General features: G+C 52.8%; 3 protein-coding genes across 3 annotated transcripts in view; 1 reads left to right on the forward strand and 2 right to left on the reverse strand.

The window, feature by feature from the left end:
* Window positions 1–9: 9 nt before the first annotated feature.
* Window positions 10–4041, forward strand: N7500_009005 (zinc knuckle domain protein; the record flags this gene model as incomplete). The annotated part of the gene is made up of 1 exon (XM_056680149.1): window positions 10–4041. The coding sequence occupies one exon, from the start codon at window positions 10–12 to the stop codon at window positions 4039–4041; it is 4032 nt and encodes a 1343-aa protein (XP_056530521.1).
* Window positions 4042–4542: 501 nt separating this feature from the next.
* N7500_009006 (reverse transcriptase) lies at window positions 4543–8553 on the reverse strand (the record flags this gene model as incomplete). The annotated part of the gene is made up of 1 exon (XM_056680150.1): window positions 4543–8553. One exon carries the CDS (start codon window positions 8551–8553, stop codon window positions 4543–4545), a length of 4011 nt encoding a protein of 1336 aa, XP_056530522.1.
* Window positions 8554–8600: 47 nt separating this feature from the next.
* N7500_009007 (uncharacterized protein) overlaps window positions 8601–9255 on the reverse strand; it is a gene marked incomplete at both ends in the record, with an annotated part of 1956 nt that continues 1301 nt past the window's right edge. Inside the window, one exon of the mRNA XM_056680151.1 lies at window positions 8601–9255. This exon is cut by the window's right edge and continues 1301 nt beyond it. Within this exon, the coding sequence (XP_056530523.1) occupies window positions 8601–9255 (655 nt within the window).

Genomic DNA, 9255 nt, shown 5'->3' on the forward strand with positions numbered 1-9255 from the left:
TATCCAGTCATGGCCTCGTTCCTGACAGACAGGAACACACAGAAGGCGGACGTGATCGCGATTCAGGAGCCATGGATTAACCCTCAATCCGGAACAACTCATTACCCCAATAAAGCAACTCACCAGCTAGTCTTTCCGAAGGAGCTAGACGACGAAAGGGCCAGGGTATGCTTGTTTGTCTCGAAACAGATCGACCCAGGGACCTGGTCATGCAGGACAGTGTTAAAGGGATATCAGCTCTTGAAAATGCGGAGGAGCCGACAACACCCAGAGGGGTGGACCGACCTCTTTGTGCACAATATATATAACAACGATGACGGCGAGACTATGGAAACGCTGGACAAAGAGATCACCCAGAGAACGTATGCAGAGCATATAGTTGTGGGGGATATGAACCTACACCACCCAGCCTGGGGGAGCTCGAAGGCCGACACAGCGGCGGAGGGACTGCTAGACATAGCTGGGAAGCATAACCTAGATCTGACAACGGAGAGGGGGGTCCCAACGTGGCGGCGTAACGAGCAGGCATCTACCATCGACCTCACTTTCGTTAGCGGTGCGTTAACAGGGAGGGTGATTGAATGTCGGGTAGGGATAGACCATGGTTCAGATCACTATCCAGTAGTGACAACAATCGACATTACAACACCGCCACACGAACCACCGAGAAGAAGAAACTGGAAGGCGACAGATGACAAGAAGCTCATAGAATTCGTCACCCAACACACCAACGCTATCACCAGACACCCCACAACGGCCGACGAGGTAGAAACCGAGTGTCAAACATTCATAGAAATCATCACCAAAGCAGTTGACATCTCGACACCGTGGGCGGTACCGTCACGGTGGGCTAACCCCTGCTTCACACCAGAGTGCCAGGAAGCAGTGAAGGAAGTACGAAGGCTTCGCCGGCAACACGAAAGGACGCACGATCCTTACGACAAGGAACTGTACAAAGCAGCAAGGAACCGGAAAACACGAGTAATCAGGGCCGCTCTCCGCCTTCACCACCGACGGAAGGTACAGGAAATCATGGAAGAGGGACCGGCCGGTATGTGGAGGATGGGTAAATGGGCAAGAAACCGGCAAGGAGCGTACGACAAAGGAATCACACCATCAATCAAAGTGCCAGAAGGACTTGCAGAGACTGTTAAGGAAAAGGCAGCTGCTTTCCAAAAGGCCTTCTTTCCAACGCCACCACCGGCAGATCTCTCCGACATCGACAATAACTATCCAGAGCCAATCCACTTCCCGGAAATCACGCGCCAGGAGATCTCACAGGCAGTCAAATCGTCGCCACCAAACAAAGCACCAGGGGAAGACGGTCTACCAAACTCGCTATGGCACAAATTGATCGAAATCCCAGCGGTCCTCGATACCATCTCACGGATATACAACGCCTGCGTACGGCTTGGAACCAACCCTTCACACTTCCAAAAATCGATCACAGTGGTACTACGCAAAGCGGGCAAAAGGGATTACCAGCTTGCAAAGTCCTACCGGCCAGTTGCCCTTCTAAATACCCTCGGCAAATTCCTCGAGGCAGTGATTGCGCGAAGGATCAGCTACGCAGTGGAGACAGAAGGACTACTGCCGGACACACACCTTGGTGGGAGAAAGGGTATCTCAGTCGACCACGCCATCCAGGGGATCATCGGCCGGATACGAAGAGCGTGGGGACACAATAAGGTGGCAAGTATACTTATGCTCGATGTCTCTGGGGCGTACGACAATGTCTCTCACGAGAGGTTAATTCATAACCTCCACAAACGACGCCTAGGGCTACTAGCACCATGGGTTAAAGCATTCCTCATAGGGAGAAGCACCAGTATACGAATACCAGAAGGGACATCAGCCAACATCCCAACACCAACCGGCATCCCTCAGGGTTCACCCCTCTCCCCGATCCTCTACCTGATCTACAATGCAGACCTAGTAGAAGGCTGTGAAGGGGTGAAAACAAGCGCCTGGGTTGACGATGTGGCATTTATCGTTACAGGAGGAGACGAACAAGAGAATATCTCGAAACTACAAAGAGCCTGCCAACATGCCGACGCCTGGGCAGCCAGACATGCCTCGATCTTTGACCCCAAGAAATATGCGCTGATCCACTTCGTCAATCCAGCAGAAGGAGGTGGGAAACACACACCATTGGTATTACCAGGTACTACAATACAGGCCACCACCACAGCAGAGCGATACCTTGGGGTCTGGCTAGACCCAGGATTAACTTTCCGACACCACCGGGAGCAGATGCTCGCCAAAGCAGGGGTCAGCCTACAGGCGCTACGGGGCTTGACAGGCTCCACATGGGGGGCGTCTCTTTCGGCCATGCGGGCTATCTACCAAGCGGTGATGATCCCACAAATGCTCTTCGGAGCGGCAGTGTGGCACTCACCATTGACCACCACCTTAAGGGAGAGAGGCTACTTGAAGCAATTCGCCGGTATCCAATCGAAAGCGGCATGCTTGATAAGTGGCGCCTTCAAGACAACAGCCAGGGAAGCTCTTGATGTGGAACTACACCTACTACCGATGCAGCAACAGCTAGACCGGCTAGTCCGGCTGACTGCTGTTCGTATACGTACAGGACCAAGATATGCAGTACCAAAAACAATGCAGAGAGAAAGAAACCAAGTTCAACGACAGCGAGGTGGATGGACGCCGATGGAGGCCCAGTCCTGGAAAAAGGGTGGATGCTTGACGCCACTCCCGGGATCAGTGGTATGGAACTGGGAGAGTCGAAAGGCATACATCCAGGCACCATGGAATGAGCCACCAAAGGTTTATATCGAAGAGAGGGAACAAGCAAGGAACGCCCACGAAAGAATCACGAAGCAACAAATCCGGGCACCAGCACGATTTTACACCGATGGGAGTGGGTATCAAGGCGGCATTGGAGCTGCAGTGTACCCAGCATACCTATACAGCCAGAACGATGCTAGGCTGTGTAACATGGGATCCGACGACGAATCCACGGTGTACGCTGCTGAGCTGCGTGCAATTGAGATGGCACTGGAAGTCATTGAGGAAAGATCCAGATCCAATGACGAAAACAACCAATGGAAAGAGTGTCTGGTGGAGAGCGGCGCGGTCATCTTCACAGACAACCAGGCAGCTCTCAAAGCCATCGAAAATCCACGAATGCCGTCCGGCCAGATATACCTAGAGGGATGCCTCCAGTCACTGGAACGGCTCACCAACCAGGGGGTCCAGGTTGAATTACGCTGGATCCCGGCCCACGAGGGTATTCCAGGTAATGAGATAGCCGATATCTTTGCAAAGACAGCAGCCACCACACAGGAACCAAACCACCACAACAGGTTTATCCGGCTTGCCGCAGCAGCGAGCAAGAGTGTGAAGCAGGAATCGACAATCGCGTGGGAGAAGGCGTGGAAGAAGGGAGGATCGAGGAGGACTGCGCGGAGGACTCGGAGGATGATTGAGGCGCCAAACAAGTCAAATCTGACCTACTGGAAGGGCCTAAGGAAAGCGACAACGTCAGTGCTGATCCAGCTCCGCACAGGGATCATTGGATTGGCCGAGTACCTATCCAAAATCAAGAGGAAAGACTCACCACGGTGCCAATGTGACCTGGGAAACCAAAGTGTCCGACATGTGTTGCTCGAGTGTCCGCTCCTGGAAGAACTCCGGACGGATATGATGGAGGAATTGTTCGGGGAAGGGGTGTCGACAACGCTGGGAGAACAGGCAATGTTGACAGAGGTGAAGGCGGCACCGATCGTGGCGAAGTTTATGATCGCATCGGGACTCCTGGGACAGTTTCAGTCAGTGGACTCTGTCGCCATGGGTAAGGAGAAGGGGGTAGGGGACGAGGATCATCCTGATCCAAAAACAAAACCAAAACAAGACACTGTGAGTGCTGGAGAAACAGGACGCACAACCCAGTGGCCGGGCACCAGGTCTGCCGAGGTCACCTCACAGCAAAGGAACGCATGGAGAACAACGTTTGTTGCCGGCGAGGACGAAGATACATGGCGTCGCGACCCGAATCTGTTCGTGTACGACCTGCCGGAGTGATGCAGACCTGGCAGTCCTGGTGATGCAGGGACTCGGTGACTCGGGGAGCCAGGAAGGGGAGATGAAGAAGTGAAGAAGTGATGATGATGATGATGATGATGATGAGTTCATTGACCCGATGTAGCTCGCTAATTACATACATGCTGCTATGCGGGGATAGCGTCCCAGAGCCTGCTCCCGACGACGAATGGTGGTGCATCCCCAGTATGCAAATCCACCCGGTATGCTGGACTCGATTCCTCGAGGTCCCGCAACCTGAATTGTAAGGCCACAAACCGGCCGGCAAATGCAAAATGACATAAGAAATGCAACGTAAAGATAGTAGTCCATCCCATGTAGATGGTTTCCCGCAGTCCCCACGGGCGCAGAGAGACCCCTTTTCTCTCTGCAATGCACCTTTCGCTTCTTCCATCCCCCTGTAAACTTCTTCACTTCTTCATCTCCCCTTCCTGGCTCCCCGAGTCACCGAGTCCCTGCATCACCAGGACTGCCAGGTCTGCATCACTCCGGCAGGTCGTACACGAACAGATTCGGGTCGCGACGCCATGCATCTTCGTCCTCGCCGGCAACAAACGTTGTTCTCCATGCGTTCCTTTGCTGTGAGGTGACCTCGGCAGACCTGGTGCCCGGCCACTGGGTTGTGCGTCCTGTTTCTCCAGCACTCACAGTGTCTTGTTTTGGTTTTGTTTTTGGATCAGGATGATCCTCGTCCCCTACCCCCTTCTCCTTACCCATGGCGACAGAGTCCACTGACTGAAACTGTCCCAGGAGTCCCGATGCGATCATAAACTTCGCCACGATCGGTGCCGCCTTCACCTCTGTCAACATTGCCTGTTCTCCCAGCGTTGTCGACACCCCTTCCCCGAACAATTCCTCCATCATATCCGTCCGGAGTTCTTCCAGGAGCGGACACTCGAGCAACACATGTCGGACACTTTGGTTTCCCAGGTCACATTGGCACCGTGGTGAGTCTTTCCTCTTGATTTTGGATAGGTACTCGGCCAATCCAATGATCCCTGTGCGGAGCTGGATCAGCACTGACGTTGTCGCTTTCCTTAGGCCCTTCCAGTAGGTCAGATTTGACTTGTTCGGCACCTCAATCATCCTCCGAGTCCTCCGCGCAGTCCTTCCTCCCTTCGTCCACGCCTTCTCCCACGCGATTGTCGATTCCTGCTTCACACTCTTGCTCGCTGCTGCGGCAAGCCGGATAAACCTGTTGTGGTGGTTTGGTTCCTGTGTGGTGGCTGCTGTCTTTGCCAGCATGTCCGCGATCTCATTGCCCGGAATGCCCTCGTGTGCTGGGATCCAGCGTAATTCAACCTGGATCTTATTCTGTGTAGAACACCATTCAAGCAGGCGAAGGCACCCTTCCAGATATACCTGGCCTGATGGCATCCTTGGGTTCCGGATCGCTTTGAGAACGGCCTGGTTATCTGTGAAGATAACCGCCCCTTTCTCCATCAGACGTTCCTGCCATTGGCCATCGCTGAACCTCTCTTTGATGGTTTCCAATGCTATCTCAATAGCCCGCAGCTCAGCTGCGTACACAGTGGCGTTATCATCGGTTCCCATGTTGCATAACTTTGATTCGTCTTGGGTGGTTGGGTATACTGGATACACTGCTGCCCCGATACCTCCTTGATACCCGCTACCATCGGTGTAGAGCTGTATACTCTGCTGGTTGGTGATCCTTTCATGTGTCTTCCTTGCTTGCTCTCTTTCCTCGATGAACACCCTTGGTGGCCTTGTCCATGGTGTCTGGATATATGCCTTCCTATTCTCCCAGTCGCTCGCCAAAGTTCCCAGGGGTGTAGTGAGGCATCCTTCCTTCTTCCAGGACTGGGCCTCCATTGGCGTCCATCCTCCTTTTTGTTTTTGACTGTGGTTTCTCTCACAGAGCATTGTCTTTGGTATTGTATATCTCGGCCCTGTACGGATACGTATAGCAGTCAACTGGACTAGCCGGTCGAGTTGCTGTTTTATAGGTAGTAAATGAAGTTCGACATCAAGTGCCTCTCTCGCTGTCGTTTTAAAAGCCCCGCTTATCAAGCACGCTGCCTTTGACTGGATAGTTGCAAACTGTCTGATGTAGGGATTCATTTCCCTTGCTGTTGTTGTAAGAGGTGAATGCCAAGCCGCTGCTCCAAATAGCATCTGTGGGATCATCACTGCCTGGTAGATCGCGCGCATGGCTGGGAGAGATGCCCCCCATGTAGAACCAGTTAAGCCTCTCAATGCCTGCAAACTGGTCCCTGCTTTGGCGAGTATTTGGTCTCGGTGGTACCGGAAATTCAGCCCTGGGTCTAGCCAGACCCCTAGATATCTCTCTGCTGTCTTTGTGGCCTGCACTGTAGTGCTCGGTAGTACCAGTGGTGTATATTCCTCACCTCCACCTTCTGGGTTGACAAAGTGGATCAGTGCGTATTTCTTAGGGTCAAAAACTGAGGCATGTCTGGCTGCCCAGGTATCCGCATATTGGCAGGCTCTTTGTAGTTTCGAGATATTCTCTTGTTCGTCTCTCCCTGTAACGATGAATGCCACATCGTCAACCCAGGCGCTTGTTTTCACCCCTTCACAGCCTTCTACCAGGTCTGCATTGTAGATCAGATAGAGGATTGGGGAGAGGGGTGAACCCTGAGGGATGCCGGTTGGTGTTGGGATACTCGTTGATATTCCTTCCGGTATTCTTATACTAGTGCTTCTCCCTGTGAGGAATACTTTAACCCATGGTGCTAGTAGCCCTAGGCGTCGTTTGTGGAGGTTATGAATTAACCTCTTGTGAGAGACATTGTCGTACGCCCCAGAGACATCGAGCATAAGTATACTTGCCACCTTATTGTGTCCCCACGCTCTTCGTATCCGGCCGATGATCCCCTGGATGGCGTGGTCGACTGAGATACCCTTTCTCCCACCAAGGTGTGTGTCCGGCAGTAGTCCTTCTGTCTCCACTGCGTAGCTGATCCTTCGCGCAATCACTGCCTCGAGGAATTTGCCGAGGGTATTTAGAAGGGCAACTGGCCGGTAGGACTTTGCAAGCTGGTAATCCCTTTTGCCCGCTTTGCGTAGTACCACTGTGATCGATTTTTGGAAGTGTGAAGGGTTGGTTCCAAGCCGTACGCAGGCGTTGTATATCCGTGAGATGGTATCGAGGACCGCTGGGATTTCGATCAATTTGTGCCATAGCGAGTTTGGTAGACCGTCTTCCCCTGGTGCTTTGTTTGGTGGCGACGATTTGACTGCCTGTGAGATCTCCTGGCGCGTGATTTCCGGGAAGTGGATTGGCTCTGGATAGTTATTGTCGATGTCGGAGAGATCTGCCGGTGGTGGCGTTGGAAAGAAGGCCTTTTGGAAAGCAGCTGCCTTTTCTTTAACAGTCTCTGCAAGTCCTTCTGGTACTTTGATTGATGGTGTGATTCCTTTATCGTACGCTCCCTGCCGGCTTCTTGCCCATTTACCCATCCTCCACATACCGGCCGGTCCCTCTTCCATGACTTCCTGTACCTTCCGTCGGTGGTGAAGGCGGAGGGCGGCCTTGATTACTCGTGTTTTCCGGTTCCTTGCTGCTTTGTACAGTTCCTTATCGTAAGGATCGAGCGTCCTTTCGTGTTGCCGGCGAAGCCTTCGTACTTCCTTCACAGCTTCCTGGCACTCTGGTGTGAAGCAGGGGTTGGCCCACCGTGACGGGACCGCCCACGGTGTCGAGGTGTCAACTGCTTTAGTGATGATTTCTATGAATGTTTGACACTCGGTTTCCACTTCGTCGGCCGTTGTGGGGTGTCTGGTGATAGCGTTGGTGTGTTGGGTGGCGAATTCTATAAGCTTCTTGTCATCTGTCGCCTTCCAGTTTCTTCTTCTCGGTGGTTCGTATGGCGGTGTTATAATGTCGATTGTTGTCACTACTGGATAGTGATCTGATCCATGGTCTTCCCCAACCCGACACTCAATCACCCTCTCTGTTAACGCACCGCTAACGAAAGTGAGATCTATTGTAGATGCCTGCTTGTTGCGTCGCCATGTCGGGACCCCCCTCTCCGTCGTCAGATCCAGGCTATGCCTCCCAGCTATATCGAGCAATCTCTCAGCCACTATGTCCGCCTTTGAGCTCCCCCAGGCTGGGTGGTGTAGATTCATATCCCCCACTACTATATGCTCTGCATGCCTTCTCTGGGTGATCTCTTTGTCCAGCGTTTCCACAGTCTCGCCGTCGTCGTTGTTATATATATTGTGCACGAAGAAGTCGGTCCACCCCTCTAGGTGGTTCCTCCGCATTTTTAGGAGCTGGTATCCTTTCGACACCGTTTTGCATGACCAGGTCCCTGGATCGATTTTCTTCGAGATAAAGAGACATACCCTCACTCGTTCCCCTTCAAATCCCCTCGGAAACACAAGTTGGTGGGTTGCCTTGTTTGGATAATGAGTCGTTGGTTCTGTTGCGTGGGAGCTCACCCAGGGTTCCTGGATTGCAATAACGTCTGCTTTTTGGACTGCTTTGTCGGTCAGGAACGATGCCATGACTGGATAGGCATTGTGTGCGTTGTATTGAATTATTTGGAAGTGATTCATTGTGATGAGGTAGTGGTATGGGTGTCAGTTTCGGCTTCAGCGGCATCGCTGTGTTCTGAGGCATCGTGGAACTCCTCCTCTGGGTCATCCTCGACCTCGGTGATCCTGAGCTGTGCGTTTTGATAGCGTCTCACCATTCTTGTGACGACGCTGGTTGGCTGTTCCCATTCCTGGTCTTCCTCCATGACATCGGCGGGTTCTATCATCCGCCTTTTCTTGTGTATAGCCTGTAGCTGCTTCTCTGGGTCTGTCATAAACTCGACTGGCGCCTGGTTCTGGGACCGGAGTGAGCGAGCTGATTGGCTTGCCACAATGGCAGATTCGGCATGTTCCTCTGGTATGGCTGGCAGATCATCGTCCTCCGACGTTCTCGATCTGGTTCGCATTGCATGACCGGTAGCTGGTTCCCTTCGTCTAGGTTTTTCGGTTCCAACTTTGGCGTACATTCTCCGGATCTCACTTGACGCGGGAATTGGGATTCGTTTAAAGCTTGCTTTGACAATCGTCTTCGGTTGCGACACTACTATCGCTTGTTGTGCTGCGCTTTGCGGTGCGTGAATTGAGGTATCGAGTCCCTGGTTAGTTCCCCGGGACTGGGACTGGGAGGTAGTGTTGCTGCTCTTTGCAGCCTCCCTCTGCCGGAAGTGGAGT

The sequence above is a fragment of the Penicillium coprophilum genome (assembly GCF_028826855.1).
Source record: "Penicillium coprophilum strain IBT 35676 chromosome Unknown utg000005l_segment0_segment0, whole genome shotgun sequence".
Classification (NCBI taxonomy): domain Eukaryota; kingdom Fungi; phylum Ascomycota; class Eurotiomycetes; order Eurotiales; family Aspergillaceae; genus Penicillium; species Penicillium coprophilum.